The sequence below is a fragment of the Varanus komodoensis genome, unplaced genomic scaffold (assembly GCF_004798865.1).
Source record: "Varanus komodoensis strain SLA01 unplaced genomic scaffold, ASM479886v1 scaffold3, whole genome shotgun sequence".
NCBI lineage: Eukaryota > Metazoa > Chordata > Lepidosauria > Squamata > Varanidae > Varanus > Varanus komodoensis.
This window is the reverse complement of record NW_025335761.1, coordinates 20376029-20396820: the sequence shown is the minus strand read 5'-3', so window position 1 is coordinate 20396820 and position 20792 is coordinate 20376029. Positions and strand designations below refer to the sequence as shown.

Here is a 20792-nt window from a genome sequence, read left to right as displayed (position 1 = left end):
TGTTTTGGAAAATGATTGATAGTAAAAATACTGTTAGACTAATTATTCCATTTCCATAGGAAAAGTTATCTCGCTCTTTCTGTGTGTGGTGATGGCAATGGTGATTTTGCTAAAGGTCATTTTCTTCTGCTGACACTACTCTCTTATTCTTTCACCTCTGGCTAAGAGAAGTAAATTCAGATATGTCAGAGTAGAACGAGAATGTGTTAGCGAGGTGACATGCCAGTACTTTCTGGCTTGTTTAAAATGTTAATAAGATGGACAGTGGAAAAGGAAACATTAATTTGTTGGAAACTTTATATCTTGCCTTGATGAATGAATAATCTCAAGGCAGCTGTCAGGGAAAACAACAATAAAAGAATCAACATTGAGCTAAAACTGGCAAAAGTCAATAAATGGCATTGCATTAAGACCACATTCAGCTGACATCTATTTACAAGGGCCTGAGAAAAAAAGATCTTTGCCTGTTGGTGAAAGGACATTGCAGTAGAAGCCAAATTTCCCAGGAGAAAAGATCCTGAAAGCAAGATGCTGTAGCTGAAAAGGCCTTCTTTCTGGTGTCACCCACCTAATTTCAGGGCACCCAGAAAAGGTTATCGAACCCTTCTAATGCAAGAGACACGGGAGGCAGATGTGAGAGAAGACATTCCCCCAAGGACTCAGGTTCTCTGCTACAGCAAGCTTCAAACATGAACACCAGCACTGAAGTCACTCAGAACTCATGGAATATATTCCCCGTGCCTGATCCCAGTTCACAATGCAGAAAAATTGAAACACCTGAGACCTCCTCATAGGTAGCCTCCACTTAATGCATAGCTAAAAATCTAATGTCTGTATTACTAAAATGCAGATTACAGAATGTGGCTGCCCATTTGTAAAAGTTGGCATAACCAATTTCTGCTGGTGGCAGGTGTGATGTGCCATGGAGGCCATTTGACTTTCCAGCAACAAAACTGGATCAACTAGTGTTTCCCAGATTGACAACTTCAGCCAGTAAGCAACATTTTGGGACCAAGGGCTGCATCCCCTCAGGTGAAAATGCTTAAGGGATGCATTCTGGTAGTGCTTCGAGATTAATCCAAAAATAGGGTGTGGTCAGAATAAAAGGGATGCTCCAGCCATTTTTTATCTGCCCTTCATTCTTCAATCTATAACTCTTCTGTTCATTCCCCACCCCCACCCTTGTTAGCAGCTCACTTTCCTTGCATGCCAGATTTGGAAAAACAGGGTATTCTTTCTCTTAGCATAGCCAGCAAGTGGGGAAATTAATCACTAAAACAAGCATTATGTAGTCTAGCGGCTACATCCTATGTTCACTTTTATTCTGCAGTAGATGTAATGGGCTCAATGAGACCTTAAAAGCCCCCTGTATCCCATGCTTGGCTGCCAATATGAATTGGGTACCCTGTCTCTACTTTGGAATATATTTTTAAAGCATCTCCCCTCCCCCAAGTAAACACATAGCAGCTGAACACCGAATTTAATATGAAATCTGTTTTGGCAACCTGGAGAACCTGCTTCCCTGCCAGCAGCTCACTTCCCTTTCATGCCAGACTTGGAAGAACAGTCTTCTCTTTCTCCCAGCCTAGCAGGGAAGGACAAGCAGTAGGAAGGCAACAAACTCTGGCCATGATGGGGGAAATTTGGGAGAGTTAGCTCTGGATCCAATTGTGAGCTGCCTGTGTGTGCGTTTAGTAGGACAACTCCATCCAGATCAGGGTGAATACCACTTCCTAGGTTATGCCAAGTTCTGTTAACGACAATTCCATCTTTGGTGTGAGCCACCCCTTCCCTGTAAGCTTTTTTCACTGTGTATTGAGAAGCATATCAAGGGATTTGAATAATTAGAATTATTTGGACTAATCTGATATTTAGGAAGGAAGGAGGGCAGGAAGGAAGACAGCCCACCCATCTGTAGGAGATCTATATTTTCTATCTAGTTTTAAACCTGCTACTCATGCCAGGTTTAGGCAGCCTGCTGTGGTGTGGAGCTTGTCAATTTTATTACAAATCAAGGCTTTTCAGCATTGTGTGTCCCTTGTTGAACATTCTGATGCCTCAAACACAAAGTAGCCTTTGATCAACACTCCCTTCAAACTAGGCTTCTTCCACCCAGTTGTGTTGGACTCGGCTTCCATAATTTCTCCCCAGTATGGACAATGTCCACTCTCTGTATGGACATAGTTGCCTATTACAGTGCCCAGTATGGAAATTGTGGTCTAATGCAACTGAAAGGCACTAGGTTAAGGAGGATTTTCTTGGATATTCAGTGGCATTTACGGGGGATCTTCCTCACCATGGTGGCTGCTCTGCCTTGGAAGTTGACCGAACAGGTCTGGCATCTCTGTGCACAAATGTTTTTGGCATGTGAGGGTGCTAATTGCTTCTTTTTTCTGTGTTTCAGAAAAAAGCCTGGCAGACAATAAAAACAATTGTCAGTTTGCCAGTCATCAGCCCCTTCAAGAAGCGCTACTCTTGGGTGCAGCTGGCTGGCCACACAGGTGAGAATCTTCTTTTATTTCTTGGCAAGTAGGAAGTTTGTAATCAAAACTGTTAGTAAAAGTGAAAGGCTGAAAGGGTTCTCAAATTTATGTGCACCCTGCAGTTGAGCAGAAATGGTACTCTCTACCTGAAAGTGTCTTAATATTTCACCCTAAGTGTTCAGATGGTCTCTGGGGAGTGAGCAAGAACAAACATAAAGCTGTGGTTTATAGCTGATTTTAGAAAGCCACTCACTCTGGGCTTCGTGATTAGGCAGCATGTACCTTTAAATAATCAAATTAATAAAGATGGATATAGGTCAACCCTTTTGTTCAGCAGAGAGATTATAAACTCCCTGTGTAACCTCTGAGTTTCCAAGAGAATCTTGAAAATGGTGGATTTTATATAACAAGACATTTGTTTTTCCCCCACCTTTGCCAATGCACACAGCCCTGGACATGGGCTCAGTGTTTCTGTCAGGCACAAACAGCAGAGGATTGATCATGAAAGCCAGCATGAAGTTTAGAAACAAAATACTTGTAATCATAGTCCATTTTGTGATTTTCAGAAGACACTCCATGCATTAAAAGTATAAACCATGCTTTAAATGGTTGTGTTTTCACCTAGCTGAGTGGAAAATTCGGCATTCAAGGTAAGATTTGTCTACCCCACTAGCCTGACAGCTGCATTTTCTCCACAGATGTAATCAAAAGCAAAACACATACATTATAATTGGAGTCCAGACCTAAGTTGGCATTGTATATCCGCATGATATAATGTTTCCCTTGGATTTTCTTGGATTTACATGCTACAGTCCACCTGCTCATATCTTTCTATTACCACATGATAGTTCCTTTTACTTACACTCTGAAATTAGCAAGAAGCCACTGCTGGAACATGCTGTAGGTACGCTTTGTAAAGAACTTCAAAGCAAAGTTTGGGAAGATAGTAAGCAGCTGTTCAAGCTGGTTGTGTTTAAGATAGAAATTGCCTGACTCTTTCTTGGCCAGGTTTTTTTCTGGCTTCATGCAATTCATGCTTTTCTGTTGTAGTAACTATGGGAAGATGGAAGCACAAGTCAACAGAATGATACACAGGTTTCTGAGGAGGGAGAAGAGAACTGGGAAGAATTTCCTTGGATATAGTCTGTGTGTTTACTAGGAAGTGGATTAATGTGATCACAGCTAGACTTACTCTTATTCCAAGAGAGCTCCATGAGTCCTTGTGCTAATTGCATAGAATTCTGAGATTGTAAATAAACTAGACCAATTTACAATGCCATTATTTCGTATTAGATTCAGCCTCACTTTCTGCCTTCTGGAGCATGGATTAATTTCAGGAGATATGGATTACTAGCTTAGATAAAGGATTCCTCTCTGACATTGAAGTCACCTCTACAATTCTAAAAGTAGCTTCTGCTGGGCCTCTGCTCAAGGAACGAAAGTAGTGTTGCTCATACTGGATACTTTTGGAACCTCAGAGTAGTCAAACTATGTTGCTGGGAGGTCCTAAGAGTGTGATACAGTACCTAGAGGAGAGCGTACGTACATGGCCATGTGCGTGCAAGTTCTCCAAGTGGATGGCTTGGCTTCTTGACTTGGGTACTGGACAACAATGACTGAGTGATTGCTTCTCTCTTGCGTGCCAAGAGTAGGTACAGCATGGATCTCAATTCAGAGCAGTGGGGTCTTGCATAAATACAGTCGTTGAATCCAGCTATCAGAACAATAGCATAGTTTGGCCTGATAACTTTCTGTGCTGGCTTTTGTATCTGGACTTAAACATGCCTATATGTTCATTGTAGACATTTTAGCACAGGATTCTATCCAAACCAATTTTTATATCTGGACACTGTTTGCATTCTTTTTATAAGGCATATGTTATCTTTCCAGGGAAGTCTGTTAAATGGAAGGTAGCAGTTGAACTGGGAGGAGAGGCCTTTCATTTTTAGCATACTGAAAGTTGTTTTCCATGGTGATTCTGTTTACTGCAGGGAGTTTCAAGGCAGCTGATCCTGGGACGATCCTGAAGCGCTACTCTGAGAATGAGGAGAAGTGTTTTGAGCTGCTGATGAAAGATCCACTGAGTTCCTGTGTTCCTGTCTTCCATGGTGTGGTAGAGCGAGACGGAGAGTCCTATATACAACTGGATGACCTTCTAGCTAATTTTGAAGGGCCTTGCGTGATGGACTGTAAGATGGGAATCAGGTGGGAGCCCTTAAAAGCAACTACCACCTGCTCTCTTTGAGGGTTGGTTGTTATTTGTGATATAGCTGAGATGGGACACAGATGTTGCCTTTTTGCTGTTGGATAAGCCTGGTTTAATTCCATGTAGTTTACAACATGGTGCCCTCCAGATGCATTGAACTAAAAGTCCTGAATCAATATTGTAATGATCCTTGCTGAAAACGTGTCTCTCTCTCCCTCTCGCTCTCCCATGCCATTTGCTTTCTACAAGGTCACCATGCCCAGAAATCAAGTTTCAAATGGCTATACTCCAAATAAGCAGAATGTTGCCTGGAAAAATAGAAACTTCTCTTTCTCCTGTGAAAAATGGAAATGAATTGCTTAGGAAGTCTCACATCAATTATTCCTGAGAGAACATTCTTCATATTTCAGGGTTTTTCCCCTCAGGTCCAATGCTACAAGTTGAAAGTGGCAATCAGTCATCTCCCCCTTTCCCACAAATGGAAGTTTTAAGTAACTCTTAAGCAAAGTATTGTTGGAAATAATATTTAAAATTGTATTGATATTTTTAAAATTTGTTTGAAATTTCTTCCTTTAAATGAATGGTGTCTTTGTTCTGTGAGTGTTTCCAGGTAGAGCACTCCTAGCAAGTTTAGATAAATAAATTGTGCAGGTATTCTAACTTTCTTTCCTTAATAGATTCATTGTGGTAAGAAAAAAAGATGGAAGGAACAGTGAGGGTAATAAATGAAAGAGAATATTCCATTTTATTTAATTCTTATCAAATTCTAAATTTAAAGGAAGAGTTGATTACACATTAAAAGGCTTAGTTGGCAACACCATCTTTCTCCAGGTTTTATGCTCTCAAAGCAGCAAAGTCTTTTTAAATATCAGATGTTTAGGTGGCTCCCAGTCCTGTAGGATTTATTCAGATAAACTGATAAACTATCAAGACAAGGAAATCCTGCTATTTCTATCTTGGGTGACATTGACTGTACACAGGAAAAGTCAGGGTGCATACACAGTCAGTTTGCAGAGCCATATAATGTTAGTCAGTCGTGCTGTTTTTTCTTTTGCTTTTAATTTAGAACTGGCTTGCTTGTTCAGTTAAGTGACTGATTCAGGTATAAAACTTGAAAAACTTCTTTGCCTATGCATGTTTCTTCCTTTCCATGGCTATGAAGGATTCTGGCTGAGAGCTTTAAGTCCCTTCTTTGGTTGATCCAACTGCCCTTTAAAAACAATGTCAGCATCTGGAAGAGAGTTATGACTGTAGTTTTCTTTAGCAAATGTTGAACTCCAATGTGAAAGATGGCATGAAAAGCAAACTTATTTCTGCTTTAATTCCAAGTATCAAAAATGGGCTCAATGTCCGGTTATTTTTGCAGGACATATTTGGAGGAGGAGTTGACTAAAGCACGTGAGAAACCAAAGTTACGCAAGGATATGTATAAGAAAATGATCGATGTGGACCCCCTGGCGCCCACTGCTGAGGAGAACACGCAGCATGCAGTGACCAAACCCCGGTACATGCAGTGGAGGGAGACCATCAGCTCCAGTGCCAACTTGGGTTTCAGGATTGAGGGGATAAAGGTGGGGCCTCTTCCACTCCTTTGTAAGCATTTTCTAGATGTAGCAGGCCAGCATGTTTATAGATGCCTCCGTAGTGCAAGAAAGATGTCTTGGAGCATAAGCAGTCCAGTCAAACTCACCTACAGGTACTTAACAACAAGAAGAATGCCTGGATATAAAAGTGTGCAAGAGGAAGTAGTTAGAGGGGGTTGGTCAGTGATTCTTCCTGTTGAGCTAGAAATCAATTCTGAAGAGCATTCGGCTTTTCTCATATGAACTGCAATGCCTACACTTTCCCAAATCTATACAAGCCTTGTGTTATATCAGCTCTGCTTCTTAGCAACAATGGTGGGGAAAAGGGAACTTAAACAGCAGAACGCCATTTTGGAAATGGTCCAACTTGTGTGTTTTATCAGGTTTTTTAGCCCTAAAAAAACCCAGTTCTTCAGTGTTGTAGCCCACCCACAGTTTGTTCTCCCCGTAACCTATGAAATCATCACTTCACAGAAAGCTGAGTGTTCTTCCCCAACCGACCATATGTGTTAACCCGTTGGCCTAGTTCAGCCAAGGAGCCTCATTTTAAATTCAAAGACACATAGGAAGAAATGAAACCATTCATCTAAGATGCCAAATCCAGTGACATCAGGATGCAGAATATAAACAAGTGGAAGAGAGGTTACAGTCCCCTTCCCTGTGGTTGTACTGATTTCCTGAATAGGCCAGGGGATGCTCTACGACTCCGAAGTTGCCTGGACAAGCGTTGTGTTAATTCTTCTTCTCCCCAGGCAAGAACAAAAGAGAAGAATTGATAAAACCCCTCTCTCCCTCCGTTGCAGAGCCTCTTGGTTTGCAGGCAGGCTCTAACTCCTCCCTCCTTGAGAAATGGTGTATGTGGGGCAGGGTGTAAGGTGAAGCTCCCTTAGTAAGACAATTTTATTATCCCAGCAGAAGCAGCCTTATCTGCAAGGGAATTTAGGTCAAGTGCCCTTCCTAACAAGCTGAAGGCCTTTAAGTTCTTGGCATGGCTTCAACAAACTATCTTGGCTTTTGGACCCTGAGGAGCTTCACAACTGTTCCTGTTGAACCATAACAACCTCCTTCTTCTTCTGCTAGAGTCAGTGCAATACAGTATACTCAGAATATCAGGTTAGAGGCAAGGTGTTTGGATTTGTTACTCAAGATTCTTCTTACCCCCACCAAAAATAGTATTCACCACTTCCTTGCTTTGGCTCTATGTTTAGCTTTTTGTTTAATAGATAGATTTGGTGTTTTTGACCTCTGGATAACTACTGGAAGTATATTTTTCAACTGCTACTTGGTATTAAAATGGCGAGGGCACTTGTCCATTTTAAACTGTTGATCCATACAGGGGTTTCAGTATTAACAGGGTATAGTAGTTCAAACTCTTGACAAGAGACAGTATATCTTTTTAAATTTGGCTTTAAATTTGACTTTACGCTTCTGTAAATTTATATTTTCAATTGCATATTTTGATCTCTCTCACTCAACAATCTAAGTGTCACTTTTTCATTAGTTTTTCTTTTAAATAAGAAGGCATATTGATCTTCAGTATTTCATTTGCAGCTTGGAAGAGGAAACTCTGCTTCTGTATTATGAGAAACAGCTGTCAGCACAAACCTAAATTCCTAGCACACAAAATTTTTCATTAGTCTACCTGGTCACGTGTGCCTGTTGGTTGTTTGCAGTGTTTGGCTAGCCTAAAAGAAACATGTTTTCTAAGGGCTCTTGCCTGAACTTGTCAGAAGCAGCTGTCTGTTTACAAGCTTGTATTAATCCATGTTGAAGTCTGTAGTTCTGATCTGTAATGGAAGACGATTCTGGACATAGTTCCACCATAAAAACTCAGCACAGTACTCCCTGATTGTAACTGGAGTCCTTTGCTTAGGTTGGTTAACCTAGTCTTCCCCAACCAGATGCCTTCCAAATATTAGAGGACACCATGCTGGAAGCTGCAATTTACCACATCTAGAAAGACTGAATTAAATTTACTATAAAGCCAAGCTGGAAGCACTGCAATTGCAGGTGTGCTGTCTTCATCTGAGGAGTAGCAAGCCAGAAATGCTTAAATGTGACCTAGTGGGGAAAGCATCACGCTTAAATACCTCCACCCAGCATAGTTCTCTGATTGGAGGAGGGGAGTCTCCCCCAGATAGCAGCAGTGCCCAGCGGGCAGCACTTCTGAGGGGCTGCCCCTTCAGTGGAACCATGAACCGAACGAGTGTTGCCGTTTGGCTTCCTTCACACTGCTGGAGAAAAGTTCCCCCAGTGGTGGACGTTTGCTTGAAGGAAGCAGCCATGTCATCAGTCAGCTTGTATGTCAGTGTTTCTCTGAGTGGAGTTTTAAATTTTGCTGCTCTTAGTTCTAACATTCCAAAAGACACAAATAAATAATTAAAGCAACCTTTTGAACAGAAGGTGTGTTTCCCCTCCAGCCATAGGTCATGGGCTGACGTTGATGTTTAGCTCAAAAATATGGAGGATGCTGTCAGTCTCTCACTCCCCCCGCCTGTGCCCCTTGATCTCACACTGGTGTCGCAACATGTTGTACACAGCTAATGAGCTTCCTGGAAGCAGACAGAAAAGGATCCTTTCTCTGCACGCACAGGTTTGCTTTAGGGTATCGCTTTGGAGTTCTCCTAGATTTCTCTTCCCACAATGTGCCACTGCAGTTGTATAACTTTCCCATGTCTCTTCAGATGCCATCCATGTGTGTCTGAGCCTGGCCCACACTGTCAAACAAAACAAAGCAAAACAAAGGAGAGGCTATGAACTGAGAGGGTGTTGGACAAAGGGTTGTCATGCAGTTAACTGATTCTCCTTAAAGCTACTTTTGTCAGTATGGATGTATGCATGAATAAATTTGGCTGGCCATTCTACTCCAACTCAGAGCTGAGTTTTATCTGGGCACAGGGCTTTTACTTTGCTTCCTTTAATGGATAGAAGCATCCTTTCCTAACACAGTGGTCTTTTCACAGGTATTTACAGTCATTCATTATATCCCGCCTGCCCACCTACCTACCTTATCTATAATGGGCTAGATCCAGACAGTTATACTGAAGAGTAGACTGACTGAAACTGGTAGGACTTAAATTAGTCATAACTAACTGCAGTCCTGCTGATTTCACTGGGTCTGTTCTTAACTGTGACTAAGACTAGCTCCAACATAAAGTAAATTATGTCTTAAAAGGCATATATATGCATTGCTCATTATTTTGGTGCCATTATTTTGATTTTACAACCTCCTGGTTCTCTTCTCCCCTTTCCATGCTATCTTCACAAAAATCCTGTGAGGTTAGGTTCAGAGTGACTGTCCCAAAGTCACCCAGTGAGCTTCCTGACTGAGCTGGGATTTGAACCTGACAGTTCCTGACTGATGCTTTAACCCAGCCTTCCCCCATGAGGTGTCCTCCAGATACGTTGACTCACCCTCACCATCTCCCTTCAGGAAAGATACTGGCAAGGCAGGTTGGCAGTTCAAATTCAACACATCTGGAGGGCACCTCCATGGGAGAGGCTGCCTTAAACATGACCTAACCACTATTTATTGGTGTAGGTGTTAGCAGTGAGCAGGCAGCATTGGTTTAGCTGTCTTGAGGGAACTAGTTCAGCTGCATCTGAAGACTAGCCTTCCGATCTAAATGACTGGGCCTTGAATACACTGTTTTTAGTGCCTCTTCTGGGACTTCCCCTTCTCTTTCTCTAGTGCTGTGGCCTTCTGTTTTTTCTTCCCTCAGCTTGCAGAATGACCTGTTTTGTTTTCCCCTTTTTCATTTATATACAGAAGGCTGATGGGACTTGTAACACAAACTTCAAGACAACCAAGTCACAGGAGCAAGTTTTCCAGGTTTTTGTGGAATTCATTAAAGGAGATACAGTTATATTGGTAAGCCACACTTGAAAGCTTGCATTTTTTTTACACTTTCTGGGCCTTCACATTTTATTAAGTAATACGGATTAGCTAGACCCATTTCTGTCTGGCTTCTGGCTGAGGTTTGGATGAGACTTCCTTGGTCACTTTGTGAACAATCTGGGCTACAAAGGGGACTCCAGTGGGTTTCAGTATCATCAGCCATGATCTCTTTCTGGTTCAAATAGTTCTGTTGAGACTGCAAGGCACTGTTTTGTTTGGTTCCAGTCCTAGCCAGAGAGCACTGTTCAGAAGGTCATGCTGTGTTGTCACTGCTTGTCCTCTTGCCCATTAGCCTGTGGAGTTACACAGCATTCTGTCTTACCCTCCCTGCTCTTTCATACCTACTTGAAACCACAGGAAGAAGTTGTCCAGAAATTTGGAACGAAGTTCACCAGGATGCTGGTGGCACCAAAACTCACTCTGTCCATGTTCCACCTGATACCAGGCAAGCAGTGGAAAGAAATCTGGAGTCTGTATACAGGGCTTGTGATAGGCCGAGTGTGAGTTAACCAGCCGAGACTTAATCCAGGCAAGGCAGAGGTATTTGTGGTCGGTAGAAAGCTGATCTCAGCTTTGGGGATTCAGTCTGTTTAGCAATAGCACTCTATCTGAAAAAACAACAACTTTGCAGTCCACACCAAACCATGTCCCTGGGTGAACAGTTAGCAGCTGTGGTTAGAAATGCTTTTGCATACATTTGGCAGCCCTTTCCAGATAAGTGAGAGAGTTTCCACAACAGCCAGCCTGGTGAGTAAGCAACACAGCGTGGCTTGTTCATGGGACGACCCTGCTGAGCCCAACAGGTGATCTAGCTAGCTGTAGGTTGCTCCTCACTCCTTTCTCCTCAGTCCTCCAGCAGGTACCCCGAGTCCTTCTGGCATAACCTGTCTTGTCCCCCGCATTCCTGCTCTGATTCAACCTCTTTTTATTTGGCCCCTTTTATTTTTGTTTTGTTTTTGGAGCTTCAAAACTAGTCGGGCTTGTGGGGGCATTGACCCCAGAAATGTGTGCGAATCTACATGTTTTTTTTTTTTAATTTGGAGGAAGGGTGGGCCAGGCTTTTCACACTTGTGCATAGCGTTCCTGCAAGTGTGGGCATCCCTGGTCAGGGCCATTGACCACGCACTCCTCCCATTCGGGTGCCTTCTCAGGATTTTTTGACAGCCTCAGGGAAATGCAGTAGCCGCTCTGAAAAGGAGGAGTGAAAAGAGGGTGGCCTCGAGAGCTTTCCTTTCTGGACCACTTGGAAACTCGAGGAAGTGCAGAGAAGCAGGAGTGCACTGAGAAGCATCCTCTCAGCCCTGGGAGTCGAGAGGATTACATCGCAAGCCCTCCCCACTTTGGTGCATCTCTTGTTTCCTTTCGCCGGTGCTTCTCATCGGATTGCTACACAACTGCCAGCTGTTCCCCGTTTAGCCTGTATGTAGTCTTGTGCCCTTCATCTGTTAGCATTCAGCAGCTGAAGTGGGTGGTTGTGAGCAAGCCTCCGCACATTTCCCTTCCAGCAGATCAGGGAGAAAGATTCTAACCTCAGTCCTTTATTGAGTTAGACTGCCTTTGTAATACAGAGTGAGTAATATCAACGTAATGAACAAGAAGTGTCTATCAAGTTAATGAATCTCTGATTGCAGAGTTAGTTCTTGCCCACACCAGAAGCTGGTTCCAAGCTGCATTCCCTCCCTCCCCAACCTCCGCAGAAGGTTCATGCTGCTTGTGGGCCAGATGGTGGGAATGCCGGATGTTACTTAATGGAATTGCCTGTTTGACTTGATGACAGACCTCCGGGCTGATGAAGTCACACGCCTCCACCTCTGACCCTCCCTGTTCTACAGTGTTTCTCCCTGACCCAGAGGTGGTGTGGTTCTCACCGGCTGCTCAGCTAATCTCGGAGCTCATCAACCCTGGCATTTCAGGAACACATTCCAGTCCCACTCCTGCCTCGTTGTCTTGTTCAGACTCAGAGCCTGACATTTCTAGCCTGCTGTACTTTAGGAGAAGCAGGCCCAGTTCCCGTGCCAAGGGCACCAAGCGGGCAAGGCTGCATGTATTGGAAAGCCATAAGAGCACATTTGCGCAGCTGGGAAAGGTGGGGAAACCAAGAAAGTGGGGGGAAGGCCCCCATATTTGCACACATTTCTGGAACTACCTTTTATGAAAGGTAGTGAGCCAGTGACCTTGCTCCAAATACTCCTTGGGCATCAGAGGAGGGGCTCTTGTGGGCAGCAGCACAGGCAGGGTTGCAAAGAACAGCAGTGGATTTTCACAGCTCTTTCTGAACAGTCCACTAGCTGATCCCCACAACTGGCACTGAAATTGCCCTGTTGGGGTTGAAAGAAACCCCCTTGGCCCTGTTGTGGGTCAGAAAATAATCCATGGGCTGCCATGGGATGTCTTGGTCAGCAAACGAACTAGCTGCATTGCAAGAAGCAGTCTGGGCTTGAACAAATGGCAAGTCACAGTGGCTGGATGCTCGCCGCGTGTGGCTGTGTCATGTGGGCCCGGGCAGTCGCTCTGCCCACCATTGCGTGGGCATCGGTCCCACCCAGACCGCACTAGTGCAATGTGCTCTTTGTGCAGTCGCCACTGAAGAGTCTTCAGAAGCTACCATCAGTGCAGACTGCTGCGGTGTGCACTAGTCAGAGGACATTCCTCTCGTATTATTCCTCCTGCCTTTTTGAAGTTAAGGTTAAGTTCAAAGTACTTGTTAAGGGTAATGCAAACTACTCCTGTGCTCTATTAGATAGAAGAAAAACCTGACAATTCCCAGCGTTCCCCATCCATGAAACCCTTCTTGTAACAGGGACACAGACTGGCTCTTACGTATATTTTTGATCCTCTGAACAGGGCTGCTATAAAGCATCAAAACCGTTCTGCCTTCCCTTGGCAGCAGATTTTGGATCTTCTTGTTCTCACATGAAGCCACATAGGTCAGATTGTACCAGGAGTGAGAAGGAGCTGCTTCATGCTTTCATGCTCTGCCTTTCATTTTCCTTCCTCTGAAGTGATCCATTGAAACCCCTCGGAAAAAAATTACCAGTGGCTGGCTCTGGCACTGTGCAGCTTTCCTGTTTTGCAAGATGTGAATGGCAATTTTTCAGTAGGGCATCACCTACCAATAGTTGGTCCTATGAAACTCCCATTGTAAGATGATTTAGGGGTTGTGCTGATGTTCCCACCAGACTGTGTCTCAGATTGCTCACTGGCAAGGTAGTTTCCGCTGAGAATTTTTCCTTGTCATTATTCACCTGGCTTTTCATTCTTCTGTTTTTGATCCCCTTGTCAAGTGGTTCACTGCACCCCTCCCACTTTTTTTTGAACAGAGAAAATATTTGAAGCGTCTGTATGAAATTCGTGGTGTCCTTGAGTCTTCAGACTTCTTCAAACGGCATGAGGTGAGTTGTGGCTGGCAGACTGCTCCAGAGTCCAGCGCAGAACCATATGGAACATCTTAGTGAATCACATCCATTTCCATAATATGGTAGCCATGGGAAATACTGGGTGTGTGGAGTGCCTGGAAGAAATCTGAAGGTTCCTTTGTACAAACCCTGTTCTCGAGGCACTTTCCCACCTTCTCAAATGCTTTATATTAGCGGTGTCGGACATCAGTCCCAGGGACCAAAACCAGCATACCTGTGATCTCATTCTGGTCCTCCTTGTTCACCAGACGGCCAAGCCCCCTTCCCCTGTTCCCACTGGGTCCCCCCCCCCAATTACCAGTTGTTTGGTGGTTTCCAGATTCTGTGCAGTTCTACCCCCATTCTAAAAACTTAAATGCCTCTTGTAAGGCTTGCTTACTGGTGGTAGGAAATTTATGCCAAATATGTGATTTCCTTGGCTGTACCCCTTTCGCCTTTTGGCTCACTTCCCCCAAAATGCAGCTGTTGAGAGCTGCTCCAGAATGAATTGATCCTTGCGTAGAAAGATGTTCCATGGTCCCCTGTGTATGCATCCGTTCAAACCCAGATGATGCTATGCAATCAAAAGCAAGCGGGTGTGGGGGTGCTCTGAGGGGGTGTGGGCAGTGGAGTCTTGCCACACATTATAGGAAAAACTTTATAGATGACCTAGAAGTGGCTTCTGTGGGTCACTTCACACATCCAAGATCATGTTGAATGTGATCTCCAAATGAGCTGTCTCAGATCAGACATCACAAACAAAAGATTCTCATTGCCTTGAACCCAGTGACTTTCAACTAAGTGACTCACATTCAGCTGAAGGACTTGGAGGGATTCTTGTCGTTACATTCTGCTAAGCCATCTCCAACATAAGGTGACCCTAAGAGTGAAGGCGTTCCAGTGTCCCGTCCTGCTCAGCTCTTGTAAGCTCAGGGCTGTGGCTCCCTTTATCGAATTGACCGATTTCATAGTTGGTCTTCCTCGTCCTCGTCTGCCTTTGGAGGAGGCACATATTGCATTTTTCCAGTGCTGAAGTTGAACCTGAACTGTGTATAATCCTGGTGAGTGTCATGCATTGTATGAGCATGCCAACACACTGTTTTTGGCCATTCTAGCACTCCATAATGCAACAGAGCATTAAAACAGTCGCATTTAGCTTTCAGACAAGCTAACTTTGATCCTTTTAGTGCTGCATAGCATGTCCATCACTATATATTGCTGGTGCATTTGCTCTTCAATTTAGGGAGGATGACGTCAACAGCAGCAAATGACCTTACAAATAACAGCAGGTTTGAGGGGCTTTCGCAAAATGGTTATTAGTCTCTCTCTCTTTTCTGTGCAGGTAATTGGAAGTTCACTGCTGTTTGTGCATGATGACAGAGGACATGCCAATATATGGCTCATAGATTTTGGAAAGACTACGCTTCTCCCAGATGGACAGACCTTGGATCATAGGATCGCTTGGCAGGAAGGAAACCGGGAGGATGGCTACTTATTTGGACTGGACAATTTGATTAATATTTTAGAAAGTATCTTGGAGAGATGAGAGAGACTGACTCAGGGTCACTGAAGGACTGCTCCGTAAAGTGTAACTTTTCCAGAATCAATCCCTCAGTCAGAGGGAAGCTCCTTGCCAGAGTTTGGGGGACATCAGGAACTCAGGGGACATCAGGAAACAGGTGCCGGCTGCCAAAAGAGATGGGAACCGAGAACCCGTCTGTGATGATCCCTGGGGGACCTGAGCAATCCATGGTTAGCAATGAGTTCTCAATGCTAGCTTCAGATTAATGGAACAAACAGAATGAATCCTGAACATTTAGACATTGGACTGGGCCAACTGCTTACTGGTGAACCAAGTAATTCTGGGTTGCCTTTTAGTGACCAAGAGTAAAAGTTGCTTGGAGGATGTAAGATGGAAAAGATCAAAGGGCTCCTCTAAAAGGAGCCGTCTTCAAAAATAACCGACATGCATCCTTATTCACTCTAGTGCATAGACAGGGATGTTCGCATTCCATGCATTCACTTGTGTGCCATACAGCTTGGAACTTGATATAGAATTTATAGACTCTCAGCCTTCTTTTTCTTAATATAAAATCTAGTTGCCATGGTGATGCAGGAAAGTTTGATAGTGCTCACAAAGTGTTGCTGTAACTTCAGAATCCAAAGGTTACCTTGGGCTTCTAGGAACCAATGAAAGGGCTTTTGCACCCGGTGCAGCTACTTGTTTGCTCTATACCCTTTTGTGCCTCCTCGTCTCTCTTCTCTGCCAGTCCATGTTTGCTCTCCCTCTTCCATCATTTGCATTTCTACGCCAGTCCTTGCCAAAACATTGTGCAACTTTCCAGCACAAAAAACAAACCCCACCCAAAAAGTGGATACAAATGTAGTACGAACTTAGTATCTTTGAAACTCAAATAATTGTGGGCAGGATTGCAGTTCTAAGAAAAATCCATGTGAAAGACATGAATCAGCATGAGCTCAGAATTTGGTTTGAATGACTGTCCTTCCCGTGCTTACTGAGCTGTCTGGTTTTTACTTTACCTGTTGGAGAGGAGCTGTCCTACCTTCAGGAAGTAAAGGCTAAAAATGAGGGATTCTGATTTCCCTTTGGTATTGCGTTAGTGTCTCTTGATGATTCATAGTATGTTCTAATCTTCACCTGAGACTGTGCTAAGATCACTACACATTCCCGAGAAAGATCACCTGTGTGTTCTGAAGGCGGTTTAGGCACTCTTTGGTGGTTGGTGATGGCCCAGTTGACCTCTTGCCAGCTGGCTTGAATTTACTAGCAAGCGGATTGCTTGTTAGTAAGTGAAACAAGTACTAACAAATGCTGTTGACACTGAAGTGCTCCACATCCGAGGCGTCAGAGCCTGAGTTGTGTTGCTTTGCTTGCTAAATGGTGCTACTTCTTGATTCTTCCAGATCTGCCACTTTTACTTGAGTTTATCAGCAGAACTCTGCAAGCATTAAAAAAAGTTATCCCCATCAGAGAGCAATGTGTTGTGGACCTGAGAGGTGTAACACACTTCACTGGGACAGATTATTAAAGATCGGCTATCGAATGATTGTGGTATTGGTCCATTCCAGGCAGGTCTTTCTGGAATAGGGGTGAAGTTGTAAAAAGTTTGCCTTCGACTTCTCTTGTCTGAAACCATGCAATGCCAAAATGGTCCATTTAATGACTACAGGTCCCCTCAAGATGAGGAACAGTTGGACCTGAGACCTGATAATCTCCACAAGCCCAAGATTCAAATGCCAGATTTGTACAGAAACTGAAAGTAGTCTCTCTCTCTACAGCAACTGGTTATTTTAACAGTTAACCTGATGTCAACTGTGAAGATGATGGTTTATGTGATAGGGAAATGCTGTCGTACAAATGCCTTCTTCCTGAAAGAAGAGCAGAGCTTAAAGCCACAATTCATGGTGGACTGATCCCTGAGAATGCATTCTTCTGTATTCACTGGCCCAGCCATTCAGTTCCAGAAATTCCGTGATGCTTAATGAGTCACTTCCTTCCTTATAGACTGTACTCCAGAGCTCCATCCATGCATATTCCATAAGAGGATGCAAGGAAACTAGTTGCTCTTATGTTGTAGCTCATGCGGTCTCTGTGTGGCTGTTCTGGTGAATCCTGCATGATGAAGCCTGCTGCATATTCCACCCCCCCCCCCCAGGGACTGTGGGCTCCTAGTGTGATTAACATTGTCATCATGTAGCCATGCACGAAACTTCAGTGGCCAGAATGGCTAAAATGTATATTTCCAATATTTATCCTCAAGCGTGTGGGGTTTTTTTGCCATGAGCACCCCACATTTGTTCACCTGTTCTCAGTTGGTGCGCTTTGCTAACAAAGTGAGACTTCCTTTCCTCTGCCATTGCAATCTTGTCACAAGACTGGCTTCAGTGGCAACAGCAGCTCTGTCCCTGCTGGCTGCAGAAGGTCTGCTGAGACTTCCTGATGGGGCTTGTTGCTCTCCCTGGTCAAGATTTGCTGATGTCAAGCTATACGAAGCTGTCACATGCAACAGAAAGAAGCTACTCCAGCTATTCTGGCTCATGCTTGTTCTCAGGAAATGCACACAAAAGTGTTACCAAATTCTTGACCAAAAGGTTACAGATTGCTTAAAACATTTATTTGTTTTGGAATTCAAACCCAATGCTCAAGAGGTTTCAATTGTTCGTAGCAACCCTTGACTGGTGATTTATTAAAGCAAACGAAGATTGCAATTCGTCGCTAATGGGCCATAGTTGAAGAAACATAGGAGAAGGTTAAAAAGCCATCTAGCAGAGTGGATGAAGTACGATTTTGAATGCTAATTAGAAACAAGATTGAAAATAGTGATTACTAAAGCATCATTTTATTTTTTGAAAACATCATTCATCTATAAAGGCCCTTTACTTATTTAATGGGAAACCACTCGCATATCTATACCCTGCTGCTGCTTGTGCATGTGAGTGTTGGAAAGGAGGCTGGCCAGCCGCACGCTGGTATGAGCAGCAAACCTGTTTCCAAATAGTCCCTTTGCTCTACTAGAGGGCCTGCTTTACAGTAGTGGTCTCCAGATGGTGGTTTGCAAGGGATAGCTGACAGCCCGATGCCCTCCACATGTTTTGTACCACATACCCAATCAGCCACAGTTAATGTGGCTAATCACATAGGGTCATGGGAGCTGCACTCCAGAATTACCTGGATAGCACTAGCTTGTGCCCCCCTCCCCCAGGTTTGGAAGGGAGTCTTTGCGGAGGGGTGTGCGTGGTGAGATCTTGTTGCTTGACAGTCTTTATTTGGGCCTATCCCAAAGTTTCAAGGTGGGTTCAGTATAAAAGCAAACAAGCAATCAGCATTACACTACAACAGTACTGCAAGCAACATTTAAAAAAAACCCCTCTCCCTTCTCTATCCCTGCGGAGACAACACTTCCTCACTGTGGTCACCATGCATCACACACATGGGTGCTGCGCCCACGCAGTGCCACTTTTGGGAAGATTGCTCTAGCTGAGCCTAGAATTTTTGGCGGGAGCCCTGCCCACCCTCCCCATTATATGACTAGGCGGGCTCCTGCCATTTCCCCAGTTTCCTTTCAACTGCTGTTTGCATGGGGATCCCTAGCTTTCAGTGTCCTCAGCATAGCTGTTGAGAGGACTGGCCTTCCACACCCAGCAGCCCCTCTTCCATCTTTGCCAGCTCTGTGGTTTACCCAGCTGCAGTGCTGCCTTCTGCTTCCCTTCTCACCATCACGCCAGCCAGCCCGGCCTGGGTTTCACAACGTCTACAAGCTGGTTTTGGTTGCCTTGACGATCGTGTCCCTTGCCTTGGCCTAGAGCACCAGACTCCTGCTCTTCACCTCTGCCGTTCTCAGCAGCAGGAATGGCAGGAAAGTCTTGCCCATCTGTTGCTGATGTTTGGAACTGCAGAAGGCAAAGGTGACTCTTGAAAAGACCTGATCAAGAGAGCTGGTGACTTGTACTTTTATTTCAAATGGAAAAGGAAATTGTATGCTGGAAACTGGTGAAGGGAGAAAATAGGTGCTATAGAACATTGTATGGAGCTGGAAGAGCAGAACAGCGCCCCCCAGTCTGTGGATCCATCTTTTTCCGCCGCTTTAAAATGCAAATGGAGACATGCCTACCTCACAGGGTTGTTGTGAGGATCCATATGCTCTTTTAATGCATGTACTTAGATTTGTGGAAGAAAAGTGCAATACAGAGAACTGTATGGAATTTGTGTAACTATGAAACAGAAGGGGTCATGAGCCATTAAAGGATTTAAAATTGTGGAAACTTCGATCCAGAAAGGGCAGTTGTACCTTTGAGATTCAGTGAGAAAATTTTACTAAAGGGCTGATCCTCTCCTTCTGTTGAATTCCATGAGTAGACTTGAGTGATGGGGGATCATTTTTCAAATGATCATGAGCCCGGTCTGTGCCCATCTAGTCAGAAAAAGCCTTAGGACTTTTTCTGACTGAGTAGGCATAGAATTGTGCCTTATTTTGGCAACAGTTCTACTTTTGACTGCAAACCAGACAAAAAAAGCTTGTTTCATCAATAGAGGATGTTGCTCTGAACACTAAAGTGCAAACAATATACTGATTCTGCCATCTTAACTATATAGATTGAGAACCTTAGTATTTCCAAGATGTGCTATAAGAAATAAATTTAACTGAAAACGCACCCATTCTGTGTTTATCAGAGGCTTTTGTGTCTGATGCATTTAATCCTTTTATTTTTGTGAGGATTGACAGCTAAGGGCAAAGTGAGAGGAAACATGAAATGGATCCACATTCTAACAATAGCACCAAGAGCTGGGCAACTGCTAATTTTAGGGATCACAGCCCTGGTGCTAATCAGGGGTTTCCTTTAGTGAAAAGAGCAGCTTCAGAGGATGGTTGTCCTTGGGTCCACAGCAGGACGGGCAATGGGTCAAGCCCCACCACCAATCTTCACCTCCTGGGATTCCATTCAGAAGATACTATTGGCATTTATCCTGCATGTTTACATTTTTAATGCAAAGACACATTTTCATCCCTAGTCCTAGCCTTCAGTTCTAGCTTTTCACTTTTAAAATTGTAACGTAATATACCAAACTGACCTTACTTTCTCTTGCTGTTCAGCATCTAAAGGATACAGTGAAAGGGATCTCGGGGTGCTGGTTGACTGCAGGCTAAACATGAGTCAGCCGTGTGATGTGGTGGTCAAGAGGGCAAACGCCACCCTTGGTTGCATAGCCAGAAGTGTGGCTTCTAGATCGAGAGAGGTATTACTACCACTCTACATGACTCTAGTGCGCCTGCAACCGGAGTAGTGTGCTCAGTTTTGGGCCCCTCGTTACAGAAAGGATATAGCCAGGTTAGAGTCACTGCAGCGCAGGGCCACAAGGTTGGTGGCCGGTTTGCAGGGAAAGCCGTATGAGGCGAAACTGAGGGAACTGGGTCTTTTCAGCCTGGGGAAGAGAATACGCTGAGGGAATCTGTTGGCGACATACAGGTATGTGAGGGAGTGTCACACGGAGGTGGGTAGAGACCTGTTCTCCCCTGCAGAGGAGGGCAGGATGCGCTCCAACGGAGCAAAGCTCAGGGAACCGAGGTTCCATTAAGATTCCAGGAAGCACTTCCTGACAGTTAGGGACTCCGAGGGTATGGAATGGGCTTCCATGGGAGGTGGTGGAGGCCCCATCGGTGAGGGTGTTCAAGGATAGGCTGGACATGCACATGGTGAACAGGTTGT

General features: G+C 44.3%; 1 protein-coding gene across 1 annotated transcript in view; it reads left to right on the top strand.

Moving 5' to 3' along the window:
• ITPKA (inositol-trisphosphate 3-kinase A) overlaps nucleotides 1–19739 on the top strand; it is a 67340-nt gene extending 47601 nt beyond the window's left edge. The window contains exons 2-7 of the mRNA XM_044436440.1: nucleotides 2405–2501; nucleotides 4475–4688; nucleotides 6056–6260; nucleotides 10042–10143; nucleotides 13491–13562; nucleotides 14908–19739. Of these exons, the coding sequence (XP_044292375.1) occupies nucleotides 2405–2501; nucleotides 4475–4688; nucleotides 6056–6260; nucleotides 10042–10143; nucleotides 13491–13562; nucleotides 14908–15111 (894 nt within the window). The 3' untranslated portion in view covers nucleotides 15112–19739. The remainder of the gene's footprint in view (nucleotides 1–2404; nucleotides 2502–4474; nucleotides 4689–6055; nucleotides 6261–10041; nucleotides 10144–13490; nucleotides 13563–14907) is intronic.
• Nucleotides 19740–20792: the final 1053 nt, after the last annotated feature.